Source organism: Accipiter gentilis, chromosome 6 (assembly GCF_929443795.1).
Source record: "Accipiter gentilis chromosome 6, bAccGen1.1, whole genome shotgun sequence".
Lineage (NCBI taxonomy): Eukaryota > Metazoa > Chordata > Aves > Accipitriformes > Accipitridae > Astur > Astur gentilis.
In genome coordinates, this window is record NC_064885.1 from 17442244 (window position 1) to 17464893 (window position 22650).

A 22650-nucleotide genomic window follows, 5' to 3' on the forward strand; every position below is an offset into this window, starting at 1 on the left:
GAAAGAAACATTGATTCCACCTTTGCCTCTAGCATTACCTACTTCTTAAACTGAGACTGCACAAACATTCTGGAGAAATCATTGCTCTCTGTTTGCCCTGATCTTACACTCTTACCTACATGCTCCCATGACTTTGCTAGGGACGTAGTCTTGGACCACACCGGCCCGTAGTGACCCAACACAACTGGTCTCACGTTTTAAGATGTGGCACGCCCCCCCACCGCTGGCATGTGGTTGACAGTGTGCCGATACGTGCGGGGGTGTGCGATAAGGAAGAACCCTGCCACAAGGCCGCTGAAGGCAGTGGGATTTCAGCGAAGCAGCGCTCGAACCCAGACCACTTCCCCCCGTCCCGCACGGCGAAGGGAGCGGCTGCCGGCCGGGCCACGGTCGTTACCTCGGGGACGGGACTCTCCACCGACCGCACCACGGCAGGCTGGCACTGCTTTCCCCAGGGCCCCCGCTCGCAGGTCGGACCAAACGCGGCTTCTTCGCGGCCACCGGCTCCGGCGAGCGCGGCAGAAGAACCGCGGCGGCGCCAGCCAGGCCCCGCTCGCCGCCGGCCTCGGGGGGTAACAGGCGGCTCGCCCGAAACGTGCCCGCGCCCCGCCTGCCGCCTTACCGGGGCTGCCCGTTCCGCGGACGCGCAGGACGGCGGTAACGCCGCCTTCGCCCTCACCGCAGCGCGGCGGGGCTCGCCGACCCGGCCCCCGCCTCGGGCTGAGGCGGGCTCCGGGCTGCGCAGCGCCAGGCGCCGGCGGCCACGGGCGATGCCGGGAACGGGATGCTGAAGGGAAGGCGAGATGAGATGGCCCGGCCCGGCCCTCCCACCCGCGGGCTGAGACCCGCGCCGAGCGGCGGGAGGAGAGGGCGGAACGGCCGCCCGCTGAGACAGACACACACCCACACACACCCACACCCCCCAAGATGGCAGCCAGGTGACAGTCTGGCGCTGCCCCGCTATAACTCTATGGCGCTGCGGCCCCTCTCGCCCGGCAGCGGAAGCGGCGTCCCCGGAAGCGGCGGGAGCGGCACGAGCCGGAAGGGAGCGTGGCGGCCGCTCGCAGGTGCGGTTACCACGGCGACCCGCGCGCGGGACAGGGCAGGGGACCGGGCGAGGGGGCGCGCGCGGCGGCGGTGGTACCTGAGGCGGCGGGGCGCGCGGCGGGGCGGCCGCGGCCCGTGAGGGGCGCGTGGTGAGCGGCCGGCGGTGTCGCGGAGCCGCCTCCCTCCCTCAGGGCGCCTCCGCCGTGCGGGGCTCGGCCGGCCCCGGCGGCGGTTACGGCGGGGCAGGTTGGGTGGGAGCGGGCGGCCGGGGCCGGGCACCGCTAGCCGCCGTTCCCCCCGCCCTCTTCAGCCCTGCGGAGAGGAGCGTCACTGCGCTGTCGGCACGGCTGCGGCACGGCGGTGGCGGGGCCCCTCGAGCGGCGTGCGGCCTTTGCGCTTCGCTGGTGTCGGCCACTCAGCGGCCGTGAGTGACTGGCGAGCTTCAGAGGCCGCGCTCCGGGGTTAAAGGCCCTTCGCCATTAACGAACAGACGTCCCAATTTGTTTGGTTTTATTCGAGTCGGCAGCAGCATCTGCGTCGCCGCTACTCGGTTAGTGTGCCGTGCGTCGGAAGTGTAGTGCGACGTTCTTCTGAAAGCACGCTGGGTGTTGGCCAGTAGCTAGAACAAATTATTCCTAGTCAGACCTCTTTGAGCGTGCAATGTAGAACTAATCAGTGAAATGCCGTGTTTTAGTTTCAGCATCTGTAGTACAGCAACACGATAGCTGCACTTTAAAAGAAAGACGTGCTTGCAGAAGCTCTCCGGGTGATCTTTACCGCTTACAATACTAGGTGCAGACAGATACCTCACTCAGCGTTGCGGCCTTGACGCTGGGAGTTGGCATCATTGTCCAAGCCGTAGGTCTTTTTTCCTTTGCCCTTCTCTGAAGTGGTGTGTTTCACTTGCTTGCTGCCAGGCAGACCTTGCAGTACATCGCAGAGATCAGTGCTTTTGCCATCCGGCAGGACCTGTGGCTGTGGGATGATTTATTCCTTTCTCTAAGCCTGGGTGTGCAAGTTTCCAGAAGTCAACCGTATTTTAAACTGAGTAGTTGGAGGAGAAATAAGGAGTTTTTTCAAACCATATTTACAAATGAGGCTCAAAAAAAAAATCCACTTTCCAGTGTCTTTATTCAGATTGGTTTTTGCTTTGTTACCTCACACAGAACACAGCTGGATTTCCTCATGTCATTTATGCTCATTCCTGTGCCTCTCACCTCTTCTGTTCTCTGTGGTATATTTTTATTTTTCCTTGAGATACTGGTCTTTCCTTTGTTTTATGGCTGTTACTATTCAGGGAGTGTAGATATTTCTGATCTGCAGGTTTTCAGTTTGCTAAACTGGGTGTCAGGTGACAAATGTCTTTTTTTTTTTTCCTATTTCATATAGAAAAAGGCTTTTATTACAGTCTCTCACAGAATAGGAAAGCTGGCGTGAGAGAGCAGCCTAGGAGTTTTAGTCATAAGAATGCAGTACAGTATATTCATTTACATGTTCCAAACTACTGTGTATGATTTGCAGTGAATAAGAAGGACCCAATTCTGGGAGGAACTGCAGACCTGTTTTTTTGTTGTGCTTGGCAGAAGCCAAGGTTTCACTCCACAAATATTGACTGAGCTTCCTCCTCTGCACACAGCGAGTGGTAGTTGTAACTGTTCTGTGTCATGCAATGCCATCTGTCTGCTTCATGGGTGCAGCGTAAAACAAATGTCGTGTGCAGATGAGCAAGTTGCTCTTTGTGTATTATAGCAGGGCATTTCTGGTTTTATTCTGAAAGAAAGGACGTTGAGGTACAGGAAGAGCAATGGGTGAGTCATTGCTGGTGAACGTTTAGCTGGAGTAGTGTAAATTTTTAAAGGGAATAGGATGAGGTTGTTTTATCTATATGTATACACACAGGTAGAGCTACAGATATACAACACATACGCAAAGACTATATTTTATATTAAGATCATTATGAAAAAGAGACATGAGTTAGATCTGGGCAGGTTGTTAGGTGTGATATACTGGGAATTTGAGTAGCCTATTTTTCCAATTGGGGGACGAATGGAAAATGAGTTATCCAGACAAATAAGGATTAGGAAGTGAGAGAGTGCCTGGGTGTATATTATACTTTAGTCAGAGAGGGGAAAAAAAACCCTGAATTTTTGGAGACTGGAATGGAAAGCTAACAGGAGAATTCAAGTCTTCCATAAGCCTAAGAGTTGTGGGCAAGGACGTTCCACACAGCTGTGTTATGGTGAATAGGTCAGAGAATATATGGGCAAGAAAGTAGACATGAAGGGCAACAAAGAAATGGCTTCTGCCCTTCCCCTTTCCCCCTGCCCCTGGCTCATTTCTCACAGTAAGTTGTATCATTTGAGTCTATCTTCATGATTTCCTTCATTTTTCAGCTTCTAAAGTTGGTGGTACTTAGTGCATCCAGGAAATGCTTGTTTCTTCGTTCCCCAGAGAAGTCGTCCGCTGTACCCAGCAGAACCTAAAGGGCTGACTAGGGAACCTTAACCTTGCCTGGCTCTTCTGACATTGGTTAGTACACTAGTTGGTGTACCTGTGCAAATACAAAATGTGACTGTACCTCCCATAAAATGAAGAGTGGGTTCGTTTTCCACCTAATTTGAGATAGGCAGTTTGTAATACCTCTTCTGAAAGCAAGCAGTATATGATGTGGGTGTCCTAGAACAGAAGCAAGTTTATTTGAAAGCATAAACATAGAGGAAGCTGGAACTGATTTAAGTTTAATGGCAGCTCAGGAGTCAGATCTTAAAATCCTTGTCTCAATCTTAAAATATGGTTTAATATATTTGGATATGTGAGATTCTGTATTTATAAAAAGAGACAATGCAAAACTATCTTTTTTGCCTCATCTTTTTTAGGCTTTTTCTATAAAATGGGAATACTCATTGCACTTCTTGGAATCTGGTTCAGCTCTTCACTTGTAAAAGGAGATTCTAAGGCTGTGACAACATCCCTAACTACAAAGTGGTCTTCAACTCCTTTATTACTTGAAACAAGGTAAGTGCACTGTGACAAATCAGAATATGCTTAGAGGATGAGGTAATGTGTTCTCTTTTTCATTTGTTTTGTGGTGCTTTGGGTTCTGATTTGTGGTACTTTGGATTCTGGTTGTTACTAATTCATTAGCAATAATAATACTTAGTTGAACATGATTATTGCTGTGCTTGGGGAGATGGGATGAATATTTTAAAGGAGATAGTAGTTTTTTGCATGATAAATTCTTTCACTGTTCATTAGAAAAAAACATGAATAACAATGAATAATTCCATAGTATTTTTTTGCCTTATGAATTTTTACTCAAAGCACTAGATTGAGAGGTTTAGCATGGTATTTGTAAGATTCCACAGTAAAAGACTTAACTTCAGTAATGACTGTAGGTTTTGATATGTATCTGTTGCTTGTGTATGTTTAGCTCAGTTAAGCTTGAGTTTACCTTTGTTCATGTGAGTTGTGGATTGATTATCTAAAGTCAACTGCTTTGTTAAGAGTTGTGCAAGTCAGCCTGGGGAGATTTTTTCTATGGTATTAAAGACTTTTTTTTTTTTAATAAAAAAAAGATGCTATTGAAAAAAGAAAGCAAAATGCTGTCCTTTCACTGCCAGTCTACTTAGCACTTTAGAAGTCCCCATAATTTCTTTTTGTGGTATTCTACTTTGGAGATGTCTATGCAAAATAGGATTTCCTAGATTTTTGTGTAAGTGTGTGCGCTTAATTTTGTATCAATTAAGGGTGCTGCCAAATACGGAATTCTGCTTGTGTTATGGCATTGTGTTCTGGTTTCAGCTGGGATAGAGTTAACTGTCTTCCTAGTAGCTGGTACAGTGCTATGGTTTGAGTTCAGTATGCGAAGAATGTTGATAACACTGATGTTTTCAGTTGTTGCTTAGTAGTGTTTAGACTATAGTCAAGGATTTTTCAGCTTCTCATGCCCAGCCAGGGCACAAGAAGTTGGCACAGGACACAACCAAGGCACCTGACCCAAACTGGCCAACGGTGTATTCCATACCATGGGACGTCCCATCTAGTATAGGAACTGGGAAGTGGGGGCAGGGAATCGCCGCTCAGGGACTAACTGGGTGTTGGTCAGTGGGTGGTGAGCAATTGCCCTACACATCATTTGTACATTCCAATCCTTTTATTAGTACTGTTGTAATTTTATTAGTGTTATCATTATCATTATTAGTTTCTTCTTTTCTGTTCTATTAAACCGTTCTTATCTCGACCCATGAGTTTTACTTTTTTTTTTTCCCCCGATTTTCTCCCCCATCCCACTGGATGGGGGGGAGTGAGTGAGCGGCTGTGTGGTGCTTAGTTGCTGGCTGGGGTTAAACCATGACGGGCAGACTGGCTCACATGAAAATAGTTGAGCATTGATGGGTTTCATTGAGATGGGCACGGCTTTGGGTGGTAGGATAGGCGTGCTCTGGGTGAAATTACTTTTCTGTAACCTTCTCTGTAGAATTTGAAGACTGAAAAATCCTTAAGCAATAAAATACAAAGCTCAGGTCTTAATGCTAGTATTTAAATACCCTGACAATGGAAGACTTTTGCTGGGGAAAAGCTCACCGTAAGAGACTGTGAAATAGTAAGCAAATAATTAAAATAATGTACCACAGGCTTGATATATAACCTAACCATTACATTCAAAGACTTTAGGTCAGTAGGGGTGAACTGCAGAATGATACAGCACTGCAGTGTAAAACCATTCCTCCTGTTCAATTTACTTAGCCCAGCACTGCAATTCATTACCCCATTGTTCAAGAAGTACTTACCAGCTTAGGTCAGAACAGGTTGAAATGAACACACAAGCTATTGGGTCAGGTAGTAGGCTCCAAATCTCGTGTTGTAGCATCCTTTAGCATGTAAAGCATGTTACAGGTTTAGACATGATGAAGTATTTGATGTTCACAATGTTTAGAGAATTATTTTACTGTCTAACATTGTATACCTACTTAATCATAAGCTTAATATATGGTGAATTACAACATCATTATTTGAAGCTGTGACTTTTCCTTTTTCTCATTTAAAAACAAACAAACAAAAACCCCCACCAAAGCTAGTAGTTCCAACAAACTACAGTTTGTTACAGCAAAGTAAACAAAAAATGTATGTTTCTTCTAAAAGATAGCTAGCAAACATATGTATTAGGGAGGAGAGCTCCCAGCATGTGCACTGCTGTCTGTCAGTGGTCTTTGAGAGGTTAATAGGTGCTTTACAAACTTCTTTCATGTACTACGTGTTTGTTCTGGCCTGCAACTAATAGTTGTTTGGGTTGCTTTATTTTTTAGCTTTCCTGGTCTGCTTTTTCTAGTAACATATGGTTTTCTGATATAGGTAAACATACGGTAGGAGCTAACTTTCTGTAAAGCTTCACAAAGTATTAGAATTGTAACTTGAGAGAAAATTCATAGATCTGGCTAACTCTTTTCTTCTTACTCAGTGAATTTTTATCAGAAGAAGGTCAAGAAAAATTCTGGAATTTTGTTGAAGCCAGTCAAAATATTAAGACATCTGAATATGATGGTAAGTTTTCATAATATTCTTCTTGATGAAGACTGATAGTTGACATAGTTGAAAAATATACTAAAATGTTTTGTCTTCCGCTGTGTTAGTATAATACTAAGTCAGATGAGGACTGATTTCAGTGATGTTTTTACTGTGAAGTGCGCAAGGCTTTTGGATATCTGTTTGACAAAAGCTGTCGTGGACAAGTCTGAAACATGTTTTGCTTGCCAGTTTCTTTTTCAACGTGAAGTATAAAATATTATAAATGCTTTTTCTCTGTGTTTTTATTTCTCAATTGAAATTAAATGGGAGCTTTTAACTGTTTCCCTCCTCCCCAAGCATATGTTTGCATCGTCAGGAATGTATATAAGTGTACTCTCATGGATCTCTATTGAAGTTCACTCTCATCCATCTGTAGAACTGGCTGTAATGAAAATTGAGGAGGAACAGTCATGTGCGTATTTACAATTAATGTAATGGGCTTCTGTTAGTATAAATCACAATTAAGATGAAAAGTCCCTCTTCAATGAGAATGATATGATATACAAAGATAACTGCTTGTACTTTGACTTTGCAGGTAGTGATTATTCTTCTTACCATGAAATGCTGAAAGTAGCCTGTCAGAGCCTGTCACCTTTGCAGCAGAATTTGTTGAAATTTTCCTTGTCTTTACGCTCTTATTCTGCAACAGTTCAAGCTTTTCAACAGGTTAGTACAGCACAGGGGAACTCCTCAAATGATTTGTAGAGCATTATGTAAGGTCCAGGAAGGAGTGAGCTGTGTAAGGAGACATTTGAGAAAATCAGTTGACGGTTTTTGATAAAGTGCTTCATAAACCTCAGCTGAAAAGTGCATGTATATTCTAATTTCATTGGGTACCGAATTTCAATCCATTTGTCCAGAGTAGACTGAAGAATTTGGATTTTGGAATGTCTGTGTATCTTTGATGCCTGCTGCACTAATAAAGGTATAAGGATTTTTATGAGGAAAATCCCTATGGCTCCATTGGTACTTGTGATGCTGTTCCCATTGTTCAGTTTTACTTACTTGAAGGTAGTAATCCATGAATATATAGCTCTAATGATTAGAACCCATGAATGAAAGTTTGTTGTACTCTCGTTCTCTTTCAAACTTGGGGTATCATACAGTTCATTGCAAATTGTCTCACATTATAATGTGTTTTATTTAAGTAATACTAGAAGACATCTTCCTTTTTTATCTGGAATAATTTTATTATTTGATGTTTAACAAATATAGAGGTTTCTGATGTGTAATGCAAAAAAAAAAAACCCAACCAAAAACCCCCCAGTTGCAAGCCTTGCTTTTTGCACATGGAACTAATATTACACTTAATAGTAATAGACTGGAAAACTATTTATAATAAGTTAAGACTTAATTGTCAATTTTGCAATTTTTACCTTGCATTTAGATTATGTAATAAGCAGGGAAGAAGTACTAGTTTAGAATTTAGGAAGTCAAAGAAGAGCAATTGATACAGAGCTATGCTGTTACCATTTTCACTTGTTCTAAGGGCAAACATTCAACCTACTTTATTACAAATATTTTAATACAGATAGCAGCAGATGAACCTCCACCAAAAGGCTGTACCCTATTTTTTGCTGTGCATGGTGAGACGACATGTGAATTTGACTCTCTTGGAAACCTTTTACAGGCAGCTTCAGAAAGGTATTTGCTTAATTTCCTATCATTGGATTAGCTCTTAAAATTTAACCCAGTTAGACTAACTGCTACAAAGAGATTGTAATAAACCAGTAGTTTCTACATTCTTCAATATTGATTTATACTGTCCATTGCTTGCATCAAGTGGCAGTCTCTTGTTTCTTATAATCCAGATTGGAATGATTGTTTTCTTATCCCTTGCTCTTTGATATTCTGCTACGAGGAGGAATGCTTTCCAAGTGCATGGGAAAAGTTGGAAACAATTTATTGAAGGACAGTAGGAATTCTCAGGAAGGTCTTCAGTATGTAGGGAAATAAAGAGCTGGGCTGCATATTAAAATGATAATTAATATAACGGAGATCGTTTCATGAATGGCTTGAAGCATGCATATTATTTCTTCCCTATATAATTTTCTCAGCATTAACGAAGAAAACTATTACCACACAATATATTTCAAATTCAGATTTCTTTACAAGGACAGAACTTGATTGTAACTTTTAGTAATAAAAAGAAACTATAATACCTCTTTAAAAAACAAACAAACCTTAAATTTCTGCTTATCTTCATAGTAATCTTGGCAGTCTGGGGTTTTGTAAGCATAAGGGTTTTTTTGTCAATGTGCAGACATATCACATCTATAGCTTACATCCTATTCTTCTGACTCACTGGGAATATTTTAAATATTCCATTGTATTTTAGACAAAATTTATAAACAGAAGTTGAAAATCATTTTCTCATTCACTTTCTTGTTGGTATACTAAGCCAAGGTAAGGGTCTTCTTGAATTTGAGTTCCTGGAACATTTGCTCTGTTAGCCTTTTTTTTTTTTTTTTTTTTTAATACAGATTATGAATCACAATTGGGGGGGGGGAGTTAATTGAAAATTTAAGGGAAGTGGTTAATTTTTAAAATAAGGATCATAGTAGATTCAAAATAGCACCTCACTACTTGTTTCGTTTTCATATGTCCATTTTTATCAACATGCATCAATTGCTTCTGACCTTGGTAATGTGGGAATAACTTGACATATGTATTCACTGAAGACAGTAACAGTGATTAAACATGAGAAAAAGAAATTTTGTGTCTTGCCTTGAGTGAGGAAATGCTATGAATCACAGTGTGATAATCTTCAATGTTTACTCATAGGCCAAAGCCATTTTTGTTCAAAGGGGACCACAAATACCCGGTGTCAAACCCCGAAAGTCCTGTCGTCATACTTTACGCTGAGGTTGGCTCAGACGAGTTCTACAGATACCATAAGAGGCTTGTTTTAAAGGCTGAGGCAGGAGAAATCACTTATGTCCTCAGACACTATATTGCTGTAAGTATATTTGCACATTGTAACAAAGGTATTTGACATGGATAGAGTAACTGGCCTGGGTTTGTTCCCTTTAAATTAACATTTGCAAAATGTGTTACTGCTTGGTATTTATTTGGAATACTCAAAAGTTTATTTTTTATTGCATGTAGCTGAGGAATTCAGAATATTTAAAATCTCACAATTGTTTAAATAAGAGGATAATTTGATTTTACAAATGCAGAGTTAAATGCCAGATAAATTCTGGAGTTTAATCTGAAAAAAAAAAAAAAGTTGCTCTACCTGTATTAGATTACAGGAACTAGATAGTCAGATCCTTCCACAGTCAGGCCGCTTAGTTACTTGATATGAAAAGCAGGGATTAACCTTAAGGTACCATTTTCAAATGAAAGGCATTGTTTCTGTAGCCATTTTATTACAAAACCACTTAGCAGTCCTAGTGCAATTTATCCTGGTTTCCATCTTCCTCCTCTAAATTGCCCATAACCACTGGATTAGAGTTTAACTCTACTTTTCAAAAGCTCTGAGAAATTGGGGTTTACTTTTTTCCTGAATATTGCTTAATGTTTCTAAAACCTGCAGTGTAGCAAGTAAGTAGCCAGACCTGAATGCAAAAAAAGCATCAGCTAGTTCACTTCTAGTAACATTTGCACTTGTGATAAAATAAAGTCATACATTGCATACACCTCTTTCCTTTTAAAAAGTAATTTGTTTATCAGTGTTGGGATGAGTATTTACATTCAAAATGAGGTGTATTACACAATAGATCTTGACACAGTTGTGTGACTCCTGTATACTTCAAAATACTTTTAACAAGTGATCATGTTTGTTTCCCATTAAAGTCAGAACTAATTATGCGTCTCTTGAGTCACTGATTTATCCATTTTTTTAAATTCTGTGTTGTAACTCTTCAGCGAACGTTTCATTTTTGAACATCACAGTTGAAGTTCCTCTCCTTCCTCTATCTGATCTGATGACAAGAGTCTGTCCTGCTCTAATTGGCTTACACGCTGAATCCTGAAAACATTGTTTTGTGTTCCTTTTTGCTTTGTGGTTTTCGGCGGGTTTTTTGTTCACAGAGATATCTTTACTCTCTGAACTTCAAAAATTTTGTTGAAATACAATAGGAAGTATAATAACTACAGTGTATTACTGCAGAATCACTCGTTGTTTTTGTTTCTCACTTATGCATTACCAGTTATGTCTGAAATGTGTACCAGATTGACATTTCTTAGTTTTGGGAAATGGCAGCTTTTAATTTGTACATCAAAACAAAGAGTGGTAATATTTTACTGTTTGCTTTTCCTTACAGAATCCCAGTAAAGAAAAAGTCTACCTCTCTGGCTATGGTGTGGAACTGGCTATTAAAAGTACAGAGTATAAGGCCAAGGATGATACACAAGTGAAAGGTGAATTATTATTTTAACTGTTTCAGTGTGAACATTTTAATTTTGCAAAGATAACTTTATATTTCTCTTAATATGAATGACTGTTTGTCTGAATTGCAGATACTCTTCTTTCTTCAGCTCTGAAATCACTTCTCCATTCTCTTTTGAGATTATGTTCTTTATGAAGCATATCTTTGCCATCTTGTCTTCTGTCTTTGTGAAATGCTGGGCACAATGGAGTTGTGACTCTGGACTAAATCCTAGTGATGGCACTACTAATGCAACTAATTTTTTACCAGATAACCAAATGCTCTGCAGATGTAAAGCAATTTCTCTACCTTAATTTGCCTTAGCTTATCCATCCTCAGAGCAGATTGTGTTTCCTGGTCTTGTTCTTTGGGAAAACAGAACATAGAATTTAGCACAATTTTTTTGCTTTTGCCACTTTCTTTAGAACACTGATCTCTGTTTTGCAAACTCTAATGCACCTGCCAAAAGTATTTTGTTAGGGTAATCTGTGTGTGCAGGTATACTTTTTATTTAGACCTTCACACACACGCAAACCCCCAGAATTTCTTGCTTTTCTCTTGGACTTAAGTAAAAGAAAAAAAATTATTTTTGTTTTTTTTAGTTCAAGGTAGCAGTTGTGGAGAACAGAACTTGGGTTTTGAATTGGGTTCTTCAGGATTTTGCAGTTTTATCAGCTTCTAGATACAGATCTAAACTCTGACTCAATATTTTGCAACCATCTAGAGTATAGACACATAAAACCTTTGGTCTATATTTGCAAAAGTATTTAATTTTAAGAGCAACTAACACAGTAGAGGAGGTGATCCAACTTAAGATGTCTATTACTTTGAGAATTTCCATTAATCTATCATCAAAAAGGCATGCAAAAGCCCTGATATTGTTTGTAGAATAGGGCATTGGAGGCCTTTGTCTCTTCAGGTGTGTGTGTGGGGGAGGTAATTGTGGGGAAGATTTGTTATTTGTAAACTTCTGAAGTTTTATACCAGTATTGATGTGATAACCTAGAATGTTTTACAAAATGGACAAACTACTTGCATTGCTGTGAGCTGTAAATAGCTCATAAACAGTAAGCTGCACATTAAAGGTACATGGTTTTCCTCAGCTCCTGTCTGATTCCAGGCGAGTTCTGACTAGGCAGTCTTTTTTCATGCCTGTGCTGTTTTGGCTTGTCCAGAAGCAAACACTCATCTAAGAGGTCAGGACCTTTAGTTAGACTTGAGCATAAAACATCTAGATTGGAGCTGGCTTGTGTCCAGCTAGTTAGGAGATCATGTGAGTCTTTTGCACAGGTTTCTTTTTGATGGGTAAGCCCAGAATTGGACTTTACTCAGATACTATTTTTTATCAAGTATTTTTGGGCTAAAATCAGGGTTGTATTCACAACTGAAGCTTAGCACTTACTCTACAAAGCTGGCATGTCCTGAAAGCTCCTAGGTCCTAGTGAATTCCTCTGCAATGCATAGGTCTCTGAGATTTCCACTCATCATAAGCTTTTCCTTCTCAATAATCCAACTTGGTTTTATTTCAGCTGTTACTGTGTTCATTTATAAAGGTAACATCTCTTGGATACAGGTATAAAAGTAAACCTGAAACTTGCCCTTTCTTCTTTTTGGTTACTGCAGTGTAGTTTTGTTAAACTAGTCAAAATAAGTGCGAGAACTGTTTCTGGATAGCTTGGTAGTAGTGATCCTCTCTGTGTGTCTACAGGCACAGATGTTAATGCTACAGTAATAGATGAAAATGACCCTATTGATGAAGTGCAAGGATTTCTGTTTGGAAAACTAAGGTAAAACTCAGTTGTAAGTTGTTGGTCTTTGTCGTATCAAAAAACTTGATGGAGAGATGCTGATCTTTTGCTTTGTTATTGTTTTTTAAATGTCTGGGTTATCCATACGTGTCAGCAGCATACCTTTTCATGTTAAGTTTCTTTGAATTAGCAGCAGATTTACTTATAGGAAACCACAGAAGTTTTACCCTCATATCATTTTAGGCAGTTGTATCCTGACTTGACAGAAGAGCTGAAAGAGCTTAGAAGACACCTTGTGGAAAGTACCAATGAAATGGCACCATTGAAAGTATGGCAGTTACAAGGTAATCTGTATGAAGACTTTCAGTATTGTACTGCAAAAACTTAATGTAAACATATCTTCTTGTGTTCTAAGCAAATGAGGTTGCTAGTGGCTGTGTACAGTGGAGAGAGTTTGACTGTAAATTCCTACATTGGAAAATGCTGGATTTTCTAAAGCGCCTTTGTAAGAGTCCTGTTGAAATAGCTTTTAGAGAGATTGTTTCACAGGACTTCTGAAATGAGGTTTGCTTTCTATATTGTGAAGTACAGTAAGCCACTTGCTCTTAAACTGACTACTTGTATGATCTGCTAAAAGCAGAAAAGCAAAGGAAATGTAAAGTTTCTTTCCATGGTCACGTTCTTGGTGTGGAAAGCTGAGATTTCTCAACACCAGAGAAAAACTGTGTTTCAAATGCATTTGCATGCAACTCTGACCTTTTTCCCTGGAAATCATCTGTAGAGGCCTGTGGAAGGGCTTTTCGTCCTCTGAAAGAGTAATTCGAAATGCTGAACATGTGTTGTAGCCACAGAGAGCCTATCTATGTCCAACAGATGGCTGTTCATATTTCTAGCTTGTGAAACAAGTACCCAGATCCCTTCTGAAGGGCAGATCCTCCCACCTCAGCCAAAAAAAAAAAAAAGGTGATAGTCTGGACTCGTTGAAGCTACCTATAGACGGGATACATTGGTTCATTTTGAAAGGGTTACTTACTTGAAGGCAACCAATAGAAGTTGAATACAAGGAAGAAGATTTAAAAAAAAAAAAATCTAAAGGCACAGATAGAAAATGAATTTTCATAAGTAACAAATAAGCAAAAAAAGATGAAAGCTAAAGTTAAGATGACTCTGCATTGGCTTGTTTTCAGTTTAGAGTTCTTGACCTCTATTTTTTCACTTCTAGATTTAAGTTTTCAAACTGCTGCTCGCATTTTGACTGCTCCCCCTGTGGATGGTTTGATGGTCATGAAAGATCTCAGTCAGAACTTTCCTACAAAGGCCAGGTGACTTTTATAATTATGAAGGAAGTTTTCTTACTATCTTTTTTCTGAGCAGAACCTGAGACAGGCAGCATTGGTTGGGTTAATGTCTGAGTTTCCATTTAGATGGAAGCAAATGCTGGGCAATGTTTATGCAGAGAAGTTCTTCAGCCTATGGTTACAAAGAGGATCTTATAGTGTTTTTCTTGTATGGCAGTTGATGTAGACTGGTGGAAAATTTGACAGAATTACGCATGCTATCTTGTTGTGAAATGCTTCTGAACCTTTTGCATGAAATCCTCAAGAATTTATTGGATAGGTTTTCTGTTTGGTGGCTTTAAGGTTTATCTATTCACTGGATCCTACTCTTCTTCTGGGAGCCACTTTGCCAAACAGCCCAGTCAATCCCTTGTCAGAGACTGATATGCAATTCCACTGTTTTTTGCACTTGTGAATGACTGTTTTGAGCACATTTAAATGAATTTCAAGAAATTCAGTCAGAATCTGGCCTGCCCAACCAGTCTAGAAATACATTTCTTTTTTGACAAATTCCATGACCTGGGTTGTGAGGTCCTATTATAGGAGCTCCTTTTTGAGTAGGTGGAGGTATACCTGAGAGTAAAAAGAAACTGAATTCTGGTCTTATTTCCCACTAACTGATGTTAAGATTGTGCTATTTACAGCTTCTTAAGGTAGGCATTGCACACTCACTGCATTTTTAGTCTGAACTGTGAACTGTACTCACCGATTCTGTGATGATGCAATCACTGGATCCAATGTAAGGAAAGGAATGGGAACCCACAATGTGGAGTGAAATCCCCCTATTTTCTGCTGCCAGCCTCCACCTCTACCTTTCTGGCAGCTGCCCACTTCTATTATGGTTAATGTGAAATTAGACACTGAGAGTTGGCATGTGGTTAACATTTTTTATGTTCTGTTGAATTATACAGTATAAGAAAAAACAGTCCATCCTACTGTTTAATGTTACCACAAAGTGCAAGTGCTTCTGATTGCAGCTCTTTGTACTAGGAGACTAAATATATTTATATATAAGGTGCAAAAAGGAGGATAAGTAGATAAGTAATCTACCCATTAGATAAACAGAAAGATGATTCACAACATGATGTTTTTATTTTTGTAGAGCCATAACAAAAACAGTTGTTTCTTCGGAACTCAGAGCAGAAATTGAAGAGAACCAAAAGGTAATGCTTCTAGAAAGGAACATAGTGCTTTTGCACTTAGGTTTTAACATAAATTCAAGCTTTCAAAATAATGATTCTATTTAAAAATTTACATTTTGCTTAAAATAATGACCCGGTATTTTCACACACAACTGTGTTGTAGTATGCATCTGGGAAGTAAAGAAGTAGTGGATTTTCAAACATGGATTAGGAACATAATTTAGCTTGTTTGCTCAAATATGAAAATATTGGTCATAAATTCTTTGAGTGAGATCACTGTATTGGGGAATGATGCTATGGGATTTTGTTCACAGAGCTACTCCTATGATGGTTGTTCACAGTAGTAAACTGTTCTGATAGTTATTTGGCAAGCACTTGTTAATGTGTATGAAAGTGAGCTTCTATTTGGTATCTGAACTCAGAATCTGGTAACTGTATTTATTTATCTTTATAAAATTACCTTTAAATACAATGAAAATACTATATTGTTAACCTGGGGGAAAATGTTTATTTACAGAAAACATACAGCATAGGTGCTCTTAGGATTTCCATGCAGACTGTCTTAATCTGATCTACAGGACAGGACTATGTCAAAAATGAAGCAGTAGAAATTTTGATGTCTGTGTAACATCCATCTTTACTTTGTTTCTGAGTAACACATTTGTAGTGATGACTTGCCAGCTAAAGTTGTATAGAGATGGTTAGTGTGTTTCTTGTAGAACTGTGACTGTCCAGTGGCCTTCTTTCAGTCTCTGACTTAGTTCTTGTTTGAGTGGTATAGCTACTGTGTAAAGTCTGAATGTCATAGCACTACTCGTCCTGGGTAATAGTTAAAAAGAGGCTGACTTCAAGTTACTGATTTTAGGTTTTGATTGTATTCTGAACTTCTCAAAAGCAACTAAATATTAAAAGTGTGAGTGCTTTTTAGTGGAAGTTATTAGAGTCAAAATGTAGTTATATTTTTAGATTATTTTAAAATGTCCAAGCTGGATGAACGTAGCTTGTTAGAAAGCTATTGCTTGAAAAGCAAATACATTAAGCATGTTCTTACAGTTTTAAGGATGCAGAAGAAATTTAGTTCTCATTACCCAATTTGAGGTAGTGTTTATATATCTGAATTCATTGGTGCTTACAAGTCACAGAACAAACTCGAAACCTTCTGCCATGGCTTACAAATGTTTCATATTATGTGGAGGACATAGTTCCAATGGTGGTGCTTTGAGAGTGAAACTAGTGAACGAATAAAATTTAACAGCTATCCAAGTAAGTCTACATAGGCTTTGGAACAGAATCATAAAAAAACCCAGGTTATGAGGTACCTCTGGATGTCACTGAGTAGGCTCTGGTGTTTGCAGAAAAATGTTTCAACAGCTCTGTTGTGTACATCACATTAGCAAAGCATTATAAAAAAAACCCCACCACTTGGGAATTTTGTACAGGCTTTTGTACAGAAATTTGTACAATTAAAATATACATGGTAGGGCAGTCTGGATAGAGTGCAAAATAAAAGTTTAAGATGGTAATGAAAACAAAGCCAAACAACAGCTTTTGCTATATGATCTACTTCATACTTTTCAGTCTCACTTGGTATTAATAACAAAAAATACAAAGTATGTTACGTGCACACTTACGTCTTTGTTTAAAATCTAATCAATGGTATTTGGCTAGTCTAATAGTAAATGCAAAGTTGCCTGACATCTACTTACAAGTCCCCTGAGATTCCTGTTCTGAAAGAGAAATCCCTTGTTGTTCAATAGCGATAAAATCAGGAAAGAAGGGATGCGGTTTGACACTGTCGTCTGGTGTGGTTCTGGAAGGGACAAAGTATAGAATGTAAGTGCAAGCTAAAACTACCTGGTGGCTTTTCTGTTATGTGTTAGATCAGACTGGTCCACAGGTAAACCCATGATTTTGTGGATTTCTTTTTATTCAAAGTATGTCTAGGCTACTAGATCCAGATATGGCTAGATCTAACCCTGCCCTTTAAAGCTATTTTTTGCATGACTGGGTTTGTGTGGATATTATTTGACAGTGAAGTTCACTGCTATTAGTAAAGTTACAGTTTACTACATAATTATCTACAGAAAGATACAATTTAACACTGCATGTACTCAGCTCTTCTCTGGGAGCTTTTTTATTTAATAAAATGTATAAATTCTTCCTGATCAGATGCTGCTTTTCTGTTCTTGGTACTTCAGATGGTACTTTGCTATTCCTCTGTTTGCTTTGCTCACATTCTTCACGATACTAGTATTTTTAAATGTCCAAATACTATGTTTCTCCTTCATTGTTCATCATGCCTCTTAGAATTTTGTACCTGGTACTGCAAGATGAGGTATTGGAAGAAAGCAATGTAATTTTTCATTTTTTCAACAGAATATTTCATGCTAGAGGTGGGAAATTTGGTTCAGGAGGACTGTGGTTTTTTCAGCTCTTGTGGTTCAAAATTGTTCTCTGTGATGGTACCTCAATTCAGGGGCAAGTATCCATTCAAATGGGATACTGCCTAGAGGTACTTGGAAGAAATTCCAAAATATTGATAAGACTTTTTTCCATTTGTGTGCTGCCTGATTTCAGGGAGATCAGACTACAATGGCAGCTCATCTACTTTTCAATGACATATCCACTAGGCCAGGACTTAATTGGTACCTTAAATACAGTAGTTAGTTCCACTAGTGAGTGCCATGCAATTTCCAGCATTTTAAGTCTGTTCTGCCCAAAACTGCCTGTTAAAGAGCTAAGACAAGTAACTGGATGCTATTTGCCCATCTACTTTGTGGGCTGTCAGCTAACAAAAAATGAAATTCCTTCTATCAAGCATTTTTAATCATTTAATCTGAGTATATTTAAAAAGTCCACTCAGGGACTTTCCAATGCACTACTGAATCATGTAAAAAGAAACAAATAGAAGTCCGATTTATGTATCTAAGCACTAAATAGCTTCAGTTGTTTTTTCCCCAGTATGGATGTGTGCACAAAGTCAGCAAGGACTGTAGTTGAGAAGTAATGTAATGCAATTTGTAATGCAATAAGGGAGATAAAATCTACAATTTGACACATTAAACTCACCAGTAACTTTTTTTCTGTGCAGAGCGTTCTTCTAATGGCCTTCTACTTTGTTTCAGTATTTCAAAGGAACACTAGGATTGCAACCGGGAGATTCTGCCCTGTTCATCAACGGGCTGCTTATTGATTTAGACACTCAGGATGTATTTAGGTAGGAATGTTTTGTTTTTCAGAATAATTGTATCCTGTTTAGGAGCTTGCATCCTGCTTGTGCATGGATGATAAAGTCCTCTAGACAGGTTTGAACCTTCTTCACAAAGTCTGTATCTAGACTAGGTTTAATTGTTAAGTACTGGAAAAATCAAGTCATGGTTCCTTCTCTTATGCAAGTGCATTTCTAACAAAAAAGCTGATGTGAAGACTGGAATACCCTTGAAGATTGGAATGGGAAGTCACCTTTGTATTATTCTTTTGACCTGTGCTGTGACTAGCAAGATTTTGGTCTCCCAAGACTGTCAACATACAGGTTTTATCCTGAAGGGAGTAGACTGATTCTCAAAGGATAAACCACTGTAAATTTTTCATCTGAAAATGACCCTATATCTTTGTCAAGATTTGTTTCAGTAACACAGAATTGAAATTACGTCTGTATATCATGCTTTAGTTATCTTGATTTAATGTCGTTTTTCCTAGAAATACACTATAATTGAATAGGTTTAAGTTATCTCAAGTTTCTTAGGACAGTTAGAAATAGGTGATAAATAAGAAGTAACGCACAGACACGACAGACTTGTTTATACAAATTCAACATTTTTTCTTTTCTTTCCAGCTTGATTGATGTGCTACGCAATGAAGCCCGTGTTATGGAAGGCCTGCACAGCTTAGGAATTGAGGGTCTTTCCTTGCACAATGTTCTGAAGTTGAACATTCAGCCATCAGATTCTGACTATGCTGTGGACATCAGAAGCCCTGCTATTTCAGTGCGTATGAATTTTATACAAAGAAGTATCTTACTTGCTATTGGGCTGTGCATTCTCAAGCTGTCAGGGGTGCTTTTGTTCTTATCTCACAATCAGCTCTGAAACTGCAGTGAAGAAAAAAAGGAAAGTAAGGTTATAAATATAATTAGCTCTTTTAAAAAAGCTTAAATTTTTATTCATACAGTTTTCAATATAGTGTCTGATTTTAGAATATTTTACAGTCTCAGACTCAAACAGGAGGACTGTCAGTCATTTAAAAGCCTTTATTTTTTCTTAGTGGATCAACAATCTTGAAGTTGACAGTCGGTATAATTCCTGGCCTTCCAATGTGCAAGAACTGCTGCGTCCCACATTTCCAGGCGTGATCAGACAAATTAGAAAAAACTTCCATAATTTTGTAAGTAGTAATCTGACTAGAAATGAAATGTGCATTTTGTTTTTTCAACAGCAGGGACATTAGCTTTTGCAACTTACCTGCATGTATACTGGATTCCCTGTCACTGAAATATCTGGAGATAGGATGTTTTTCTAAAAGGTTTTGTTCTACTTGTACTAGTAAGTTATGGCTGAGATTCAGAGATTACTGAGCATAATTCTCTGGCATCCATTAGATGCCAAAAAATGCTTCATCAATGGAAAAAATCTATCATCTGATGGGTGAGGATTTGGTGCATTTCAACTTTGTGGTAATAACTGAAGTTGGTTGATGAAATCCCTCAAATTTGTTAATTAGTACCTTCTTAACAGGGTTTAGACCAACTTCAGTTGTTTCAGTTAGAAAGCATTCTTACACCAAGGCTTCAAAAGGTGATCAACAGCCCTCAGCTTAATCCTGGGTGTGCTTCTAGTCTCTACTTAAAGTTAGATCTAATAAGGAGTTTGTAAATTCTGTACTGTAACTCTTGTCATGTGGCAGAGTGGCCCTATAGAGAAAAGGACTCCTCTGATTAGTGGCAAATAGGGACTTGAACCAGCTGAAGCTGTGGGAGCATTAATGTGTTCTCTTTTTCTCTGGAGTTCAGTACTTTTAACATTGAAATTATTAAATGAAAAAACAACACTTGGCATGAATAAAGGGCCCCAAATTCATTCTGAATGGCCTGGTTCTGCCTGTGTTGGGCTTGTGAGAATGTTTTAGCAGCATCGGCTCTCCAGGGGGTTGAGCAGAGCAATGCTGTGTTCCTCAGTTCTGACAAATGCCTATCTCCCATGCACATCTTCATGGGTGGATTTGTGCACATGCAGAGGCAGAAGCCTAGATGCTAGGGTATACTGAGGTAAAGATATAAAGTACGTGAGGAGTCTGGTCTCTTCTGGTTAAAGGAGTGGTTTAGACTGGATATTTTAGATAATGGACTTAAAGACTTTAGAAGAAACTATTATTTAGTGGGCCTCATCTCCGTGACAGCATATAAAATAGGACTTATAATTCTGCACTGAGACATGAATGAAGCTATTTCTAATAAAAAACCTGTATGCAGGTGCTGATAGTAGATCCTACTCATGAGACCACAGGAGAATTACTGAACGTGGCAGAGATGTTCTTCAGTAACCACATCCCACTGAGGTAATTGCTATATTTTAACAGGAATTTTTTTACATCAGTTTTATTTTTGTGACTTCTGCAATTTTAAAATTCTCATTGCTAGGACGCTGTAGCGATCTTACATATCTTCTATTGGTGGTTGGGAAGGGCATTTACTAAATACTGTTTCTTATTTAAATTTTTTTTAAAATAATTTTTGCTACTAGCAAAACAGAGTTCAGTTTCTTTAATGGTCCAAAATAAACTTAAAAGTGCTTTTCATCTCTCTTTCATCCAAAGTGAAATTCTGATGCACTCACCGTTAAGAGATTATATGTCCTAAGTTTGATTCCTGGCTGCTCTGTTCAAAATCTTACTAGTCTATTCCAGAAGTAGCCTTCATCTAAGTTGATGATCATAGCTGACAGTTGTATGAAGAGTTGATTATTTATTAGTATAATAGAGTCATGATGTGGGGATTTGTTTCATTGCAGGATAGGACTAGTCTTTGTGGTTAATGACTTGGAGAACGTTGATGGACTTCAGGATCCTGGTGTTGCCCTCCTTAGGGCATACAATTATGTGGCACAAGAAATGGACAATAATTATGCTTTCCAGACTGTCATGTCTGTAAGTATTCATTTAAAAGGGAAATTAATGTTTTAATATTTCCCATGTATGTAAGATTATGTTAATGTGCTAATTTGTAGATAATGGAAGAAATCTTTCTTTGATTTGGTTAGTATTCAGAGTATCTCTGAATACTAGTACCACACAATACATGTTTCTTTGTAAAGTGCTTCTGACCTGACTTTAACAAGTGAGACTAGATTTAAATGTGACACTTAACACTTTTGCATGTTTTTCTGATCCTGCCTCTTTGCTCATTCTGCCAGCGAGTTCTAAACTGCTGTATCCCTCCAATACTATAATTTGTTTTGAAGAGTTCCTGCTGCATACTTTTGCCACATCAAAGGGTAACAGAGGTGCTAGTAAATGCATTTTCACTTGGGGTTTGACATTGTTGCACAAATCGACAAGCTGGGGCATACAGTAACATTAAACTGCTGGTGACTTGAAGACAATGACTTTTATTCTTACCTTTTGTGATATGTCTTTGTAAGGCAAAGTAAAATCTTGTGCCTTCAAGAGGGAAACCATTACCTACTTTACATGTGAGGTCTGTTGTGTTGTTTGTAAGCATGTCTTGAGTTCTGAAAGAACGGGTAGCTCTTTGGATATGCTTTACTTGAGCCTTTTTTCCCCTAAGTGCTACTTTTCCCCCTCAAATACCTTTTCTAATTAAAGATGCAAGTTATTATTTAAAGAAGTAGATGGTATTTACCTCCTTCCAATCTCACTGGAATGACTACGAGGTAAAGCAAGATAACTATAAGATCTGCAAGTGCTTAGGAGCTGCTATTGCAGCTAATAAATATGAATTTATGTTTTGCAGTCTGGCTGTTAATGCCTTACTGTAATTACTGAAAGGCAAGTGATAGGACAACTTAGCTTTGATAAGGACAGAAGCTTTACAGTTGCAGCTGTAAACTTGTATTTGTATCTGCCTTTCAGATATATAACAAAGTAAAAACAGGAGATCAGCTGAAAGTGGAGCATGTGGTTAGTGTTCTTGAGAAACAGTATCCTTATGTCGAAGTCAACAGCATTCTGGGAATTGATTCTGCCTATGATCAAACCAGAAAGGTAAGAATTCATGAAATAAAGCTTTTTTCACTTTTTTTTTGCTTCAACACTGTTTTGAAAATATAGCTACGTACAATTTTGTGATCCAATTCTTTTACTAACCAGGTAGCTATTTTGTTATCACACTGGGTGACTTTTAGTAATGCTTCAATAAGTATTTTGTTCAGCACAGAGCTTTATATAATATACATAATATATATAGTGTATTCTAATACATATT

At 39.1% G+C, this 22650-nt stretch overlaps 1 protein-coding gene across 5 annotated transcripts in view; it reads left to right on the forward strand.

The window, feature by feature from the left end:
• Positions 1 to 944: 944 nt before the first annotated feature.
• UGGT1 (UDP-glucose glycoprotein glucosyltransferase 1) overlaps positions 945 to 22650 on the forward strand; it is a 51461-nt gene continuing 29755 nt past the window's right edge. For 2 of the 5 annotated variants that reach the window (XR_007506323.1, XM_049802634.1), the window contains exons 1-17: positions 945 to 1067; positions 3924 to 4062; positions 6506 to 6588; positions 7148 to 7278; positions 8144 to 8256; positions 9397 to 9571; positions 10881 to 10977; positions 12694 to 12772; positions 12977 to 13077; positions 13956 to 14055; positions 15173 to 15233; positions 18338 to 18429; positions 19048 to 19198; positions 19476 to 19595; positions 20680 to 20765; positions 21218 to 21353; positions 22299 to 22430. Coding sequence is in view for 4 of the 5 variants with exons in the window: in XM_049802634.1 (XP_049658591.1) it covers positions 971 to 1067; positions 3924 to 4062; positions 6506 to 6588; positions 7148 to 7278; positions 8144 to 8256; positions 9397 to 9571; positions 10881 to 10977; positions 12694 to 12772; positions 12977 to 13077; positions 13956 to 14055; positions 15173 to 15233; positions 18338 to 18429; positions 19048 to 19198; positions 19476 to 19595; positions 20680 to 20765; positions 21218 to 21353; positions 22299 to 22430 (1893 nt within the window). In the remaining variant the exon portion in view is untranslated. Of the gene's footprint in view, positions 1068 to 1347; positions 1598 to 3440; positions 3577 to 3923; positions 4063 to 6505; positions 6589 to 7147; positions 7279 to 8143; positions 8257 to 9396; positions 9572 to 10880; positions 10978 to 12693; positions 12773 to 12976; positions 13078 to 13955; positions 14056 to 15172; positions 15234 to 18337; positions 18430 to 19047; positions 19199 to 19475; positions 19596 to 20679; positions 20766 to 21217; positions 21354 to 22298; positions 22431 to 22650 lie in introns of those variants that run through there. The other 3 variants (XM_049802636.1, XM_049802637.1, XM_049802635.1) reach the window with 3 other exon arrangements.